Source organism: Apostichopus japonicus, chromosome 9 (genome assembly GCF_037975245.1).
Source record: "Apostichopus japonicus isolate 1M-3 chromosome 9, ASM3797524v1, whole genome shotgun sequence".
NCBI lineage: Eukaryota > Metazoa > Echinodermata > Holothuroidea > Aspidochirotida > Stichopodidae > Apostichopus > Apostichopus japonicus.
Window position 1 is genome coordinate 5717632 of NC_092569.1, and position 17056 is coordinate 5734687.

The 17056-nt window shown below is 38.6% G+C and overlaps 1 protein-coding gene across 10 annotated transcripts in view; it reads right to left on the reverse strand.

The window, feature by feature from the left end:
• The window catches only part of LOC139973483 (uncharacterized), a 117315-nt gene that overhangs the window by 46184 nt on the left and 54075 nt on the right, over positions 1-17056 (reverse strand). For 9 of the 10 annotated variants that reach the window (XM_071980201.1, XM_071980196.1, XM_071980195.1 and 6 more), the window contains exon 3: positions 4686-5980. In XM_071980201.1, the coding sequence (XP_071836302.1) occupies positions 4686-5934 (1249 nt within the window). In that variant the 5' untranslated portion in view covers positions 5935-5980. Of the gene's footprint in view, positions 1-4685; positions 5981-15589; positions 15854-17056 lie in introns of those variants that run through there. The other variant, XM_071980194.1, reaches the window with a different exon arrangement.

Below are 17056 nucleotides of genomic sequence, written 5' to 3' on the forward strand. Positions count from 1 at the left end.
TGAACAGAAACTTTTCAATTCCATCATAATCTTATCTCTAATCACTGTGAGGTTGGCTTCCATTGAATAAACCTACCCAGTTGTTATGATACGTGAAAATATTAATTTTGAAATGTTCTTATAGACACATTATACAATGTTTGGTCACCCTCCAAAACATTTTGGGTCCCAACAAAGGGTTATGGCCGACAGGTTGAACACCCAGCCTCTAGAATGGTATTACCCAGTCCACCGAGAAACAGTTTAGAAAATTAAGTCTAATACCTTCATAATGCTTCAGAAAGGGTTTACTCCATTTCGTTCCCATTATTTATTGGAGAATAATACTAAATTTCCATTTTTATATTTGGATAGTTTAGTACATTATTCACTGTAACATTTATCATTCTAAGTTTGCATCTCCATCCTAAAGCTTGCTACCATTCATCAAGTTAAATTCCATTATTTTGGGATTCAGAAACAAAACAAAACACAATGGGATGGTTTTAAGCTGTTCTATACATCTGGTTCTTTTGCCTCTTTTAATACCAAACCTCTTACAAAACTGCATCAGAAAAATTGCCATAACTTTATAGATATATTTGTGCATAAAAACACCTTTTTCCTCCTGTCATTTTTCTATTTTTTTCTTCTTTAATGAAGTATTGATTACCAATCAGGTATAAATTCCGATCGATCCCTCCTCGAGTTCCCCTGCCGGGCAGACGCAGGAGCAACCACTCTTTTGATATCAGAGTTTTTCTACCTTCTTCCTCCGTGCCTGCGCTCAGCAATTTCTCTCGCTAAATAATCTTTTCAGATTTATATTCCCTACAAAAGGTCACGATTAATGTAAGTGCATGAATCCAACTTCAAAACCGATTCATGAATTCCAAAACTTAACTGTATGTGTAGTAGTCAAAAGAAAACCATAAAATAAAGCAACGACGGCTCTCACTCGCTCGCTCATTGCCACCGCGCTGAGGTTTCTGTTGACAATGTGAGGGAGAGCTTTGACGGATATAACAGCCTATGAAGCTACTGTACGGTAGTAGAACACTGAAGACGTGTCATGACTGCCCTAGCTACTGCAGTCTGCATAATTTACAAACTGTGTAACGTAGGAGAAATTGAATGGAACAAAATACTTCCAAATAATTTGACAGAGTTATCCTTTGATCCTTTGACGGGGGAAAAGGAGGGATAGGGGAGGGAGGGAGCTTGATTTTTTCTCTCTTTTTTTGTGGCTATTTGTAACCCCTACTCCCCCTTACCCTTATTTCTTTGGCCAAGATTTTAAGTACTTTCAGCAGTTATGAGGTTTATCACATTCAGCCACTTCAAGAGAGGATACTGTTATTGCCCCCAGTTTTCAAAGGTCGAAACTTTCGGAATTGACAAAATAACTGAAATCCTGTAATTTCTCGTTTCAGCTTGTTAAGATATTACACTTTCAGCCTTTACTTCTGGTCACTTCTACAATGTTGCCTCTAGAACTTTCCTGTAGTTAAGTTTTCATGTATTATGTTGTCTACTGTAGTCAGGCATTACATTAATGCTGCTGGGTTTAACTGCCATCAGGTGAGGAGGGCTGAGTTGGGGAACGAGAGCAGAGTAAAGACAGTTTGTTCATCGGTGACATTAATTGTTAAGTTCATTTACCTACATTCAGTGTGTGAATATTAGCAGAACTACACTATACACAACACTCCATCTAGCTATATAGAGTTCTGGCTAGTAATGGACTTTCAAACTGCACTATGAACCTCCTGAGATGCGTGTGAAAATTATCACAAGCTACAAGAAATCCTGATCATCTCAGATTCATAGTATAAAGTCCTTTTTGAAGGAGCAAATTCACACAACTAATACAGTACATTAATGCATAAAAGAAATATGGGCTCAATAAACAGGAGAAGCAAGGGCAAAACCACTGGGCCAAAATACTGTCAAAAGCAGACATCTTACGTATCGGGGGGGGGGGGGGAGGGGAGATGGAGGGCTGAGTAGTGGCTTTCCACTGAAGCCAAAAAATGACGATGGTTATCAACGGGGCTAAGACACAAATCGATTTTGATCCCTACCAGACACATTGGAGATTAGCGAGAGGAGAATGACCCACAGCAGACGCCAGTCATCATTGGAGGTCAAAGTTTACCAGGTCACTCTAGACATGGCAGAGCAAGAGAGTGTAGCATTTGCGAGCAGCCAGGTACATAAGAAAGTGAAGTTAACCTGTTTAGGACAATTCCAGTTTCTTAGGTCAATGATCTCAATCACATTCCAGTCGTCAACTTCTAAGTTCTTTCAACATTAGTGGAAGTAATGTTCCAGCTAGCTGCCCGTTCTAAGTTGCTCAAATATCAAAACCATGCTATTCTAACAGAGCTTATGGAAACTACTACAACAAAAAACCCTTTGTTTATCAATATTATATCAACAAACTCGGAAAGATGTGAAAGTCGCCGCACACTGCATGACTGATCACCACCTGACTCAGTTCAACCATCGTTAAGTAGAAAATCAAGGATAGTAATGGTAGTCATGACTAAAGTTGCAGTTTTAACAAATGTAACCAATCACAGGATACTAAATTTGCATGTGACCTAAGTAGGGGAGCTGCGGGGGAGGGGGAGGGGGCTTAAGACACGTATATTCTAGATAAACTGTATGTTAACTATACAAACTCCCTCCTATTGTACCATGTGATAACTCACCGCTTTCAATATCTGCAAATATCTCATGGAATCTTTGTTCCCAAGTATCCCAGAATCCTAGACTCAAACCAGAAAGCATCATGACTGTCCGCAACCAATCTTTCTCCTCGATTAAAACTTTTCCCGACACGATAAATATGTTCTTTAACCACAAAAAAAAACTCAACTCACTATATGCAGGAACAATCCCAACTTTGATATTAATAACAGCCTTTTAACTGTTTGAACTGAATATTGTTATAAAAGAGTACAAAAGCTTCTTCCAATTATAAGGTGGTTCACTGCACAAGGCTAGGCATTTATCATCCACCATATAAAGTCCCTTCACACTTTATTGCTAAATTTCTGTCATGAATCGAGAATTCTATTTGACAGTGTCCGGAGACATTTGCTTTTGCGGTGTCCAGTCGTGGATCGAGAAATCGCATATCACCTGGGTGCCAACCTCACGACGACTATATATAGCAGCCTGGACTCTCGGCTACTAACAGACCACTGATGTTAGCAAACTAATATTCTAGACGAGTGTTGTGGGCGATTTTTTAACCTGTCCTACGACACCAAGGTTTGTGAACGCTCATGAAGCAGTGGCAGCTGCTGTAATGGTTTGGTCCTCCTACTCCTCCACCTGAGTAACCATACCCATAAAACTCTAACTATACAATGAAACATTAACTTCTTTGGCTAACTTTCCTGTTTGAATGCAAGCAAGGATGAATCAACCGATTGGTGAAAAAACAGCTGCGAACACTTAACAGTTTGCTCTTCCAACATGCCCTTTGGCTCCTTTTAAAACTTTTCATGTCATTAAATCTCATTTTCTACCATTTATACCTCACTTCCAATTTTTATTCTTCTCTTCATCATCAGGGCAATTAACTGTCAGTGTCTGTTGACTCCTCATCAATTTGTCCTCTTTTTTTTTTATTTCCCGATTTTTTTTTCCATAAAAAATATTTCCTATTATCCACAACCCTGTAAAGTATTAAAAATTATTGTCCCTGTCTTTTCTACACTAGTATAACACTAAATACACAATCAATCATTTTGCAGCGTTTTTTGGACAATAGGGTGAAGCGGAGGGAAACAATGGCTTCGACTTCCCAGTCTCCCCATCCGAAATTAAAATGAAACTTTTCCTGAATGCTATGCTGACAGTCGGGGTCATAAAAAACTGTCGCACAATAAAACAATAGCACAGTCAAAAGCAAATGCTAACATTTGCTGATGTCAAAAGACTGGGGAGCAAACCCAGGGAGCTGTTTCTGACTTCAACAGTTTGTCACTAAACCGCAATAATCTGTTTCTTTGATTGTGTTTTCCAATAATGGTTTTAAGCATAAAATTCGACAATTGCACGTGTTATTGAAAGTCACTGCGGCTCAGCTTCTAAGCACTGTACTTTAATGAATGCTTTAAGAATGAATTCATAAAAGCTTTGTCATTGAGCTCATGTTTGCAGCTCTTCATTCATAATGCTATTCAATACCCCCAAAAAAGCTAACTCGGTAATATCCGATATAGTTGCATCCACGTTATGTGACTTCAAAATCGTTTTTGTTTCAAAATGTCTTTCAAGAGCAGCAACATTTAGCCTGGACCTTCCTCAGTTTAAAAATATCAGAAACAATGGCTAAGACTACATTGGCCAAAGAATTGAGGCTGAAGTTGTTGTAGCAACTATTGACATGCACTTTATCAACAGAAACAAACTTCATATATAACTTGCACAGAACATAGCTGACATAACATGGTTAAAATGGTGTAGGACTATCAATTTTTTATTTTGTGGGGGAAGGGGCTGTGGGGAGGGGATGGGGAGGGGAAGGCAGATGTGCTGTGGATGAATACTCTCTACATCAACAGTTAAGCTTGATAGGTATGGTCCAACATTGATATACTGTAACTCAGCTATTTGTAAATAACTTAACTGGGCAGATAGAAAGCTGGAAATAAAAAATAAAAAAAAGGAAGAAATCACTGACTTACCAGCTGGCGATAATGGCTGTGGTGGCATTTGCAGAGCTGGGTTCGCAGTTTGGGGTCCATTCCCCTGCGTGAAAGGGTTCTGAAATGTTTCACATTTGACCGCATTCGTGGGGGATTGACCTCTGGCCAGCTGCTTTGGTTGGTTTAGTTTTGCGAGACTCTTGATGGCTTCCAGTGCAGAGAGTTCCTGGTTTTTATCGCTGCTACCGCTGCAGAGAAACCCCATGGCTTGGTTCAGTGGAATCATTTGTGATGCCAGTGTCGTGGACGCTGAGGCGGTCGACTCAGAGGAAGCTGTTACGACTGGCTGCAGCTGTGGAGGAGGAGCAGGATGAGGAGGAGGAGGAGGAAGAGGGGCAGGAGGAGGGTCACCTGGCATTTCCTCTTTGATTGCAACCTCCGGTGTGTTTAGTCCGCTCTCTCTCCTGCTCTCCTCCAGCTGCTGGGAAAGTTGGTCGCTGACCTCTTGGAGGTGGGCCGGTAACTGGAGGTCGGGTGTCGATGGCTTAGGGGACATCTTGATGGATGCATCTACCGTCGGACAACTACTAGGAGGCTCCACCTCATCCTCCTCCATGGCAACAGCTGGAGGCGTGGCACTGTGCTCATCTATTATCAACGATGGGGAGTCTTCCATATCATCCTGTTCCAATATGGAGGATGGCAACTGGCGCAAGGGTACGTGGGAGTTACTGTCCTCTCCTCCTACTTCTCCATCTCCTCCTTCTCCTCCTCTATCATCGAATGTCATGGATGGAGGGGTATCCGTCTGACTGTAGGGTACTTCCTTCTCCAGTCTCGGAGGATCGGAAGCAACATCCTCGGTCTCATCATTACTAATCTGTCCTGCGGACTCCTCGAGTACTGGTGTGTTTGATTGCTCCTCTATACATTTCTTCTCCTTGTCAATGTTCTCTTTTTCTTTCACTTTTGGCACGGGCTGTTCCTTCTCCATCTCTTTATTTTCATCCTCTTCCTTATTTTCATCGTCGTCTCCCTCTACGGGCTTCTCCTCCTGCTCGTGGTGGATCTCGGCAGTGACGTTGTCCAGTAGCTTCTGCAGGTTCACGATGGCCCTCCTGCTGCACTTGGACTGAACGTCTTCCTCTTGTGACGAGACCGAGTTGGTATCGTCCGTCTCAGTGTGGGTCGAGAGAGCTGCCTTCACATCTTGCCTCGCCAATTTCTTCTCTTGATCGGCCTTTGTTGGAGTTTTTCTTCTTGGAGATCTCTTCCAATTCGATGGCATGTTTGTCCCTTGTGACTTGAATGGAATACAGCCCTGACGTGGTGTTCTAAATCGGACAGAAATGAAGCAGAAAAGATATGTAATTACAATGCAGTTGGCAACAAAGTTGTCATGTATATACCAATAATTTGTCATGCACCAATGTTCTCATGTACCAATGTTCTACTATGTAAATTGCCAATATACTTGGTTAAGTCATGGGGCAAGGAAACAATAGGGGTATGGAAGAAGAAAAAAGATGCAAACATGGACAGGATTAGTAGTGAACAAAAGAAGATGTGGGGGAAGGACGGAGGGGTGGGGGGGGGGAGAGGAAGTGGCTGGGATATAACAAGTGGATGAGGTTTTCTTACATTGATCAAAGTTCAGAACAAATACTGGTATGGATTAAAAGCGTTTCCCTGCTAGGTTATCAGGGTGGTTACTGTACAATTTGATGCCTCTTGTAATGGAATCAAACAAAGTGTGGATTTGAAGTTTGAAGTACAAAGCCCTCTAGAGTGACAGTCTTCATATAGTGTGTTGAAAATGGGTCTATAGCCATAGGGTTTCTCCTTTGCTTTTGCTTCACTTTCATTAGTTAAAAACAATTACGTTATAGCTTGTCTCTAATCTTTACATAAGTCCACCTTCCCTGTATCACAAATGCATGCATGCCAATGCCTGCTTCATTAACGTCTCCCCCAAATGATGAATAAAATTTCTAATTCCTTCTTTTCTCGGTGATCAATGACTTCCTATCAAAAATCCTGGTGAAAATTCACAGACTCCCCTCGCGAATAATCAATAAAACCCGAGCGGATTTCTCTTACTACAAAATCCTCCCGATCTTAACAGAGCACACTCGATCTACACCCTGTGGTCATTGACGACCAGGCTGAATATCTCGACCACTGAGAGAGACTTGGCATGCTCTGACAAAGAGACTTTGATCTTGGAAGTTCGGATCATTGACGGGGAGAGGATGAGACATCGATATAAATCGCCGAAATGTTGGATTAACGAGGAGTCATTTCTCAATTCATAGCTCACTACTTCTCTTGTCTCGATGCTTCAACCAAAATTGTAACTCACTACCTAAAGTCTGCATATACGTAGCAACTGAACGTTTATTAATTTTTTTTAATAAACTCAAGGTTGATTAATTTCTTAAGTACCAAGGTCGTCTTTTTACAAACTTTCACAATTGTGTATTACCTTCCAGGCTATTTTGCATATTAGTGCATCACAGTCTAACGTCGGTAGTTTTTGTTGTCGTTTCAAAGAATTAAGAATATTTATCCTTAATTGAAGCCTTTGGATATCATATAGGTACAGAAAGAAGTTATCTGAGTGCCGTTGTAATGGCACTCAGATTATAACTTCTTATCTACATATATTGCTCTCACCAAAATTTATATGAACATAACCTCCATTTCAAATCTTCCAAGATGGTCAAATCAACACCATCGGGACATATGGTCTGGAGGATTTTTCTGGTTGTACCCCAGATTACATTTTGGTTGTCCAAACAACAAATTTGGTTGTCGGATAAATGATGAAAAATAACAAAGTTAAATGACCCACCCATACGTACACTGTAGGAGATATGTGTAGGTTCGGTGAAAAGAACACCAGCTTTGGGCCAGTAAAGCTGACCCTCGGGTGGATAATACACCTTTCATGGTTTTTTATTTCAGCACCTACAAAGTTGATGGAGGGTTAAAGCAATTCATCGTTTCAGTTTTTTTTTTTTTTCAATGCAATCCGTTAACGACTGATCATCTCCCGGAAGACCTCCAACGCTGATTTAGGTCATCCTGGAGACCAGTTTCATATTTATACTGATCCCATACACATAGTTTTAGCCTCAACATGTTGTTGTCTTCGCCTCAACTAAATCAACTTCCGGAGGAGCCGGTCGTTGCGGGTGCACAGAGTTAAAAGATTACCAGGGCATACTAGACATGGTAGAATGAGGTGCTAAGGTTGTGAGGAGACAGGTAAGCGAGGAACGAAGTAAATTTAACTAAATCAACTTCCGTATATCTACACCTCTCCATTCCGTGCAAGATCCCTGTGTGGACATCAAATGCATTTCTAAGGTGCTGCTCCAAATCCTTCTGGCAAAGTAATGCCGAATATAAACCAATGGTGTGCCACGTACAATGCTTTGTACACTGTGAAATGCCAAGCTTTTTACATGAGAGTGCCCCTAGTTACATCTGGAAATGCTTTTTAAAGTATTCTATGACCATAAAATTAACGTATCACAACCAGCATATATTTTAAAAAGTATATAATGCATGAGACCATACAGATGTATATATACAGTACTGGCTACATTGCGAGTTCCCCTATTCCTATGCAATGTTCCTCATAGAACCGACAACAGCTGTGTTAAATATTACCCGAACCAACTTAATCAACAGTGCCTACGACGAAAGTATTGTATTAACCACAAACTTGGGCAATTATTCCTCACATACATGTGCATGCGGACAGTTTCACACAGTAAACTGAGTTATCAAATGAATAAGATACGGGAAAAAAGTTTTTGTCTCAGGCTATAGGGCTACGAAAGGGGATGTACATTTGGCAGGCGTTCTCAATTGTTGTCAATTAATCTAGATGTCTAAAGGATAGATATATGTGTATCTATGTAAAATATTGTTGTCCACAGTATACCCATGGCTAAGATTTGAACATTAGAGATCTAAAGGAATTGGATTTATGATTTTCCAAAGTTATTGTGTTTATCAGATCTCCATCTCCTGTCACTAACAATTATCGATTGTTGGAGCTTGTACTTTAACATGCACCCATCTGCATGTGGAATATTTATTCTCATTAAAGTGACAACCATGAGGTAAAAATGTACATGCATGACTTCTTCAATTCCTTTTCTCCCCTCCCTCCCTACCCTCTCCTCCAATTCCTCCCTCCCTCACTCCATCCAAATAGACAACCAGCTGTTATGCAATGGCCATTTTCTGAGCTATAGAATGAGGTAACATGTGAACTGCTACCAACTCTGTTTAACACTTGCAATGAATATGACACCCTGCTTGTTAAAATGGTTATTCCAGTGGCCACAGACAGTGGTTATTGAATATAAAGTACATATACTGTATCTGGGAGAGAAAAATGTAGCACACTGCCTGAATTTTTTTTCCTAACTGGAGATATGGAATATCTATTGACTGGCTAGAGCCTCCTATTCCAGAGACTGGATCACACTAGGTCAGGGTTTCCCTAACTTTATCCCCCCACGAACCCCCTGTGAATGTCAGAGTTGTCCACGAAAACCCCCAACTTTTCGAGACACGATCTGAGTCATTATTATACTATAATACGCATAACAGTGCTTCGTAAAAGATCTAGTTCATAGTGTAATATTGTAATGATAAAAAACAGAGTTTGTCGATAGGTACGACTTTGGTACATCACTATATTATATGATATATCAGATTTTAGTTCAACAAAAAGTACTCTAGTTTTAACTTTCAGAAACGTCTCACAAATCCCCTGGGATGGACTCTCGCACCCCCTGGGGGTTCATGCACCCCAGTTAGGGGACCCCTGCACTAAGTGGTCTAGCTGTGATGTCATCACTCTCAATGTTCTTCACAAGCTTAAATTTTAAATATCATATTCTTCTTTTCCAATTTATCATTTATTTCTCATACATTTGGAAAATGTTGGCAAAGCTGGCAAGGTTCTCTGTATTTTAGAATTTCATAAACATTATAATTTTATTCCCCTCTGTCGATGTTAAGTGAGTTAAATATTATAAAGGAGAAAGAAGGAAAAAAAAACAATTTCAGCTTAATTGCCATGATGACATCATTCAATCTGTAATTACCAGATGCATTCATAAAATACCCCATCAAATTTAAAAAAAAAATTCATATCTTTGCCAAACCTGATGAAGATGTGGATTTGACCTATAAATGCAGAAAAATTGCTAATATTACTTTATGAAGTAATCAAATTCAGCTTTCAGAATATCCCTTTTTTAGTTCATTCCGATATATTTTTAACATTTACTGAGGACCTTTCATCCTGTATATCATGGGAAAAGGCACCATCACCTTTGACTATTTTTCCCCCCAGACCACTTGAGGTGACAGAGGGAATCTTTGACCCTCCCTTGTGCAAACTGAATGTGACAAGAGCCAGGAGAAAAACAAACAGACAAGAAAACAAGGAGCTATTTGCAATATAGTAAACAGCTCTTGTACAGTAGTGTATAAGATCACCCCTTCACATTCTGGCCTACTTCACCACAACTTGCTACATATATACTTTTTTAACAGTAAAGAACTGTGTTTGGTACAACTGTGTTGTGGCAGGCCTATATGTAAGATGTGTAAGATATGCACTGACATTTGTTTGAACAGCCATACTTTAGAAATTTAAACATACATGTATGTCTTGTAGTGATATTGCCATAAGATGGCAATGTGTACACCTTTTAATGTGTAATTTGGTGTTATCTGTAAGAGAGGAAATCCTACTTTGTGAAAAATCCAAGTTGATCAGCCTGAGTATTGACCCCATCTCAAATGTGCTAGAATTCAAATAATGGTCACTAATTGTCAACCATTGACAGGTATTTTTTTTTTTATTACCCTAGCCTACAAATTGGTAACATTTTTGGCATTGCTTCCCCAACAACCCGTCTTTAGGTATACTACCCTCTTCCTTCCAGATCTACCACAAGTTGACCTCAAAAAGTTTCCAAAAAATTTAGATTCTCTTCGCGTTTCATACCACAAATGCAACTATTTGAATGTGTTTCAACAACAGGGCACTTCTTAATTCCAACCTTGTTTTTATTTACCAATGAAAAGACACTTTTTTAAAATAATAAAATGGCAACTTTTGAGTACATCAACATGGCCTCTACCAAATTGTTACGAGAATGTAAAAAGAGTACTTTATATTCCCAAAAGGAGATATACTGCCAATATATTAAAGAACAGGAGCTGCCTTTTTGCAAAAATTGGGAGCAACATGCCACCTCCTGTTGTCTTTCTCCCTCGACGGCTCGGTCTGTCGCTTGTGTTGATAAGTCTGATGTGACCGTCGCAATGTCTGGGAATAATTCAGACAATCTCAACCTCATGAAAAGGTATTTCTTGCAATGTTTTTTAGCATAACAAAAGAGTTAGACCGTGATCTGGCATGATATACTTTTCAAAGCATGTATAGCAGTTTTGCCTCTCCAACGTAATTAACCTTAATACAACACACAACCTAGCTCATCTTCTAGCTGATTTCATGACTGACTCGCTGCGATATTAACCGATGGCCTAATTCAAATCCTACCTGACTTTTATATAAAGGTCATAGTAGTAGCGCCCTGTCTCTCAGGACTTTGTCAACTTCTAGCACTGATGCAACCAACCGTAAGGATCCTTATTACTACAAGACATCTAAGATTATTATTTCATCAACTACTCAGGTATCATCTCTCAAACACGTCCAACGGTTCACGGTTTTAGGTTTAAACACAAGCAGTTTTTACAGTTAAATTGTGATACCTGTATTTTAGAAACTTGTTATGAATAAAATGCTCATCTCAATACAAGTATTGTAAGGTGCTGTACATGTACAGTACCATATATTTATATTGTCTTCACAGTCCTATTATTATATAAACATTGTGAGAAAATGGAAAAATAAAATAAATGAAATGAAATGAAATATGTTATAGCCACTCAAGTGACAGCTTACTTTTCCTGGCATGATCATGTCTTATGCTAATACGGTCATACATAATCCAAACAAGACATGGAAATTATTCATGGATAATGTCAAAATTAATGGCTTGCTAGTTAACATGTATCAACTTTAAGCTGTATCAGATATGTGGGTGGATATCCAATATTTACACAGATTTCAAACAGTGCATTCAAGGGATTTCATTCTGAATAGAAGAATGAAAATGATGATTCTATAAACTATGCAAAGAATATTTCAAAGAGCAGAGAACACATGTCTATTTGAAGTTGCCTGAACAGTAGAACAGTAGAAAACAAACATCAATTTCATGTATTTTACCTCTATTCGAAGTTGCCTGAGCAGTAGAAAAACAAATATCAGTATCATGTATTTATATTACAGATCACATTTTTATTTTACAGTTAGAAATTCGACAAGTATTGTATGAAGACTTCAAAGGTAGAATTGAAACCATTGAAAAAAAGAAAAGAAAAAAATTGGTTTTTCGCATGAAATAGTCGTAACGAGAAGAGACTTGAGCATCAAATGTTGGTGCTCTATCAAAACGTAAGCTGTCCACAGAGAAAATGTCTGCAAGCAGGTGAAAACCTTATTGTATCATGTTCGGTAATCAATTCCCTGTTTGATTTAACTGAGAAAATATTTTTATATAATATAATATTTCGAAAACTATGTGTCTAAATTATGTGCATAAATAAGTTATACTCTGTCTACCAAACTGGGAGGGCAATCCCGGTACAAGTATAACAGCGTGAGTACAGTGCGAGGTACAACATCACGAGTACATGTTCAAGAATGGGAAAACAAAAAAAACCATAACACCCTTTTTAGTCTAAATCATAGAAATAAACTTTTAAATCAATTACGCAGCTGAGGCCAATGGCTGATCAGATTGACCGTTTTTCTAAGCCTACTAAAAGTATTGCAGCATACCAAGTTTGTTCGAATTTCAGAACCGACATTGTTTTGCTATTGAAACCAATTCCCTCCCCCACCCCCCCCTCCCTCACCTCCCTTTCATGTCTGTACAGTTTGTAACTTAATAATTTTCCCCCTTGGTACATCAATTTCTTGTAACTATTCATATTTAATGATCCACAAGTTATAAAAAAGAGCTGTTCAAGAGAGAGAGTGAGACAATTGAAGGGGAAAAATATGGGCTCCAACTTTGAACTGTCTATCATAATGAGCACATGAGACGAAACGTATTAATAAACACACTATATATACCTAACTTTACAGGTCTTGCTGTGAGTATCCATACCATATCTATATACAGAAAGATAATCCCCCAAGACTCACACTTGATATATGATGACGACGACACTGACGAAGAAGTCATAATTCTCCCAGAGCAGTATGAAATATTAAACTGTGACTAATAGTTAAACACATGTTGATGATTTACTGCTAAAGATAAGCAGTATCATGAGGAGCAAGTATTCATTCAGCTGTGGGGATCTAACTCTTTTCGTAGTTTGACTGGTTGATCACCACTTGCTTTGGTTTCACGTTAAAAGTCATCCAGTAATATTATTTTCATGAACCTACGTGTTTTTCTGTCTCTACCCCGAGCGGCTGGGTACGGTCTTGCCGTGTACAATGATCACAGGCTGCCATTCAGGCATACAATACTTGAGAGCAAACATCATAGTATATTGTAAATGATATATAACATAAGCAATTAAAAAAGTCTTGGGCATGTCTACATATTACTTTGAAAATACACACATCCTTTCTCCTTGCTAGCTGATGTACCAAAATCGAAGCCTTTTAACATGAAATAAAATAATCAAATGAGGTATGTACCAGTCACCATTCTTAACTGTGTGAACTCATTACCAGCTATTAATCGCATCTTTTATATACTTCACAGTAGGAATTGTATGGGCCATTGTACTAGTTACTTTAAATGTGAGTGAATTGTATATATGGTGTGAAACACAATGAATTAATAAATATGCTGTAAGCAACTGCTTTTTAAAGGGATGCTTTAAACCAACTGAGCCTTAAAGGGGATGCTATACGTACATAACCAACTGCTTTCAAAGTAGTGCATATCACCAAGTGCTTTTAAAAGGATCCATTGACAAAACAACAGAAATTGACTTCTCTTTCTTGTTAAGTGAATATTTTGAAACAAACAAATGAAGAAAATTGGAGAAAAAAAAATGAGGGTTTAAAAAAAATAAATAAATAAATAAATAAAAATCTAAGAACCGAGGGTTTCAACCAAAACCAGAAACTGAAAAAAAAAAATTGGTAAAAATGTAACAGTCATCCCACAAACAGGTGTCTGTTTAATCCACCTTGCATTATAATATAATCCCTGAATGATAACAATGATTTACAGATAGCCTGTACAAAGAGTTACCATTTAACAGTCAATGTAAACACCGCACTGGTGGGTTATACAGCTATTGGCCCATAAAAGTTGCTCTGATTAATAAATGATTACCGTTCAATAACCTGAAAAGATTAACTGCAATCACAAAATGACGAAAAAAGCAAACATTTCTTCCAGGAAACATGACTGACTAGTGGGTGCAGTTAGTAAATGTATGCTTGCCAACAGTTAAGGCTATCAAAAGTTAATTAAAAACACTTTCTTTTTTTTTTTGGTGGCAAAAAAATCAGTTTGTTTTTATGGACTCAAAAGGCAAATTAGGAACACACTATAGTAATAACAACCTCATAAAGTTACACCTGTTGGAATACCACCTGTCCTCAAAGTTGCCATTTAATAATTACCTTTCATCCTGCTTATATATGTTTACCATATTTACAGGGTGAGCTGATTTCGACGCATTAATCCATTTGCATTGATTAAATTTATTTATAAAGGTACAACCGAAATTATCCTTGAAGATTGTCTGAGGAAAGGACAAAGTTTGATATTAAAGCATATTTAAAACCAAGTCTCAAAAGTTACATGCCGATATTTTCAAAGCCACCCCCCCCCCCCCTTAAAAGATTTATGCTACCGGTCGGCCAAAGTAAGATTGATACTTTATGACTGATGCATGTGTAAGGTGAAAGTATTGTAAACCAATATCCTGTATACAATCACCATAAAGTCTGCAAAGATAATGTAAGCTCAGGTGAACAATCAAAAGCCACCCGGGGGGGGGGGACTGGGGGAGGGAGGAGAGGAAGAGTGGGCACACCATGGATGCAAAATGGTGCTACTCTTTTAACTCAAGTCCATCAGAAGTATACAAGTGGTTGCGCCCCTGACATATAGGAGAGCATGAAAAATTGATTAACTGAAGGAAACCCAGCCTTTTAGACTGTCTGCTTAATGGATAACTGTGTCCAATATATAGGGTCTTCTAGTTTATAAGGTCACTGCATTCATGATAATAACAGCTGCTTCCCAGTATTTTATTAATTGTTCTATCAACAATTGAGGGGAATGTGGTTACAGCATTCTTGTGTAGAATTGTCCTTAGGTCCCTAAGGATAGATGCCTGCTGGGATATGAAACCGGAGAGAGACCGGACCCTGCCCATTACCCTTCCAGATCTTTCCTGTACATCATGAGTCATTTAAGCATCAGTAACAGTACAAAAAGCCAAACCCCACAGAAATTCAAAAAACACAACACAGTGAAAAATAACATTTAGTAGGTAAAATAAAATTGTCAGGGAATAAAGAACTTTTAACAAAGCCACAAATATGCAAGAGTGCAATAATAAAGCCTGTAGCTAACTTTTTCCATTAAACTACCAAACTATTCTGTACCAGGGCAGAAATCCTGTACATCTCCATTATAACTGAATAGCAACCATTACAAAATGACTACACAGAAAGTATTATTGGTAGGTAGGCACACAGGATCAATTTATTCCGCGGCACTTTTCCCCAAACTATAAATTGCCTCTCATCACAGATATTATTATACGCCGAATACGACAAAACTTACCGACCGACTGTTTTTCTCACACGACTGTCTGCTCTTGTCATACTCTCTTCCAAGTTTGTCAACAAATTTTCAACTGCCAACTTCATCTGCTACTTTCTCACACAATAGCAACAATGTACTCTTCCCTTCATAACACAATGGCAACCTAACCGACCACCTTACAAAGATGCACTAACTCATAATTACTTTTTCTCTTCGGGTCTGCCCCTTAACTTTATCCAAAGAACTTCTTCAACAACTACTATAAAGGCAAACAGGACTTCAATACTGTAGCAAGCTCAATACCATCTCGTCAAGCCCCTATTCTAATCACCGTCTCCGTGGCAACCACTTTAGAAGATAATTTGTATGGCACACGCGCGTGGCACACTGCCAGTATCTTATTATGTATGCATGGACTGTTTGGGGACAAAGGTAATGATGAACGGATGATTTAACGAACAATCGTTACAACTTTTATGAGTTCTGTGGGACAAAGGGAGAGAGTAAGGCATTTGTTACAAATTACTTTTTAAATCTTCTGAACGAACCAGATGGAAAAAAAAAGATGAGAGTACTTTTCCAGAAGTATGCAAAAAGTGTGAAAAAAAAGTCTGCCGTGCAAATTTCTTTGTCGATCATACTCCCAGCAAAACGATTAATTAAAACATCTTTCTGAGGGGAAAACTTAGTAGCAGCAGTGTACTGTGTGATAGAAAGTCTGACCACGGAGTATTAAACAGACAATTTACAGGCAGTATGAAAAGTTCTCTAGACATTCTGTGTATATGCGCTGACTACTGCTTGAATTTCTAGCCTGTTCTGAGCATTAAAGTTAAACAGTTTATTTATACTCCCTTTCCAACAGTAGTAGTATTCAACAAGAATTTCAGAGAAGCAACTACATGCTGCAACAGAGCGAGTACATATAAACATATGGAGGTCAAGGAATGGGGAGTACTCAAGAACTAAGTACTGTATGTACTTACTGTAGTATGTACTGTATGTTGTAGCGCTGTCACGCTATCATCATTGATGAAAAACACAGATCGTGGCACAGTTAAAAAGGGAATGTTTCGTTGATCAGAATGCTAAATAGATTGACGTGACTTGAACATAAACATGGTAAGCAGAGCAGAATGGACAATGTTTGGCCATCACTATCGTCTCTAATATGCTAGAAGCCCAAATAATGGTCGGTCATCTTGAAACTTCAACAAGCATCTTACTGCTACCCTACAAACCACGTTCCCCCCTCACTGAGTAATTGTCTGATTTAACTTTCCCTGAATGTCCGAGATTAATTTGTAGATTCATAACCTCTGGGCAGAATCTTTGGAAAGTTTAACCAATATTTTTTATGGTACTGAAATTGGATGGAAGTAGTGGTGACCTTATATAAGTACTATATGACTTGAGGTAGAATTTTATTGTTGATATGAAAGGCCAACGAAAGAGAAGACAATTTTGAGAGTGTAGGGTCAAAAC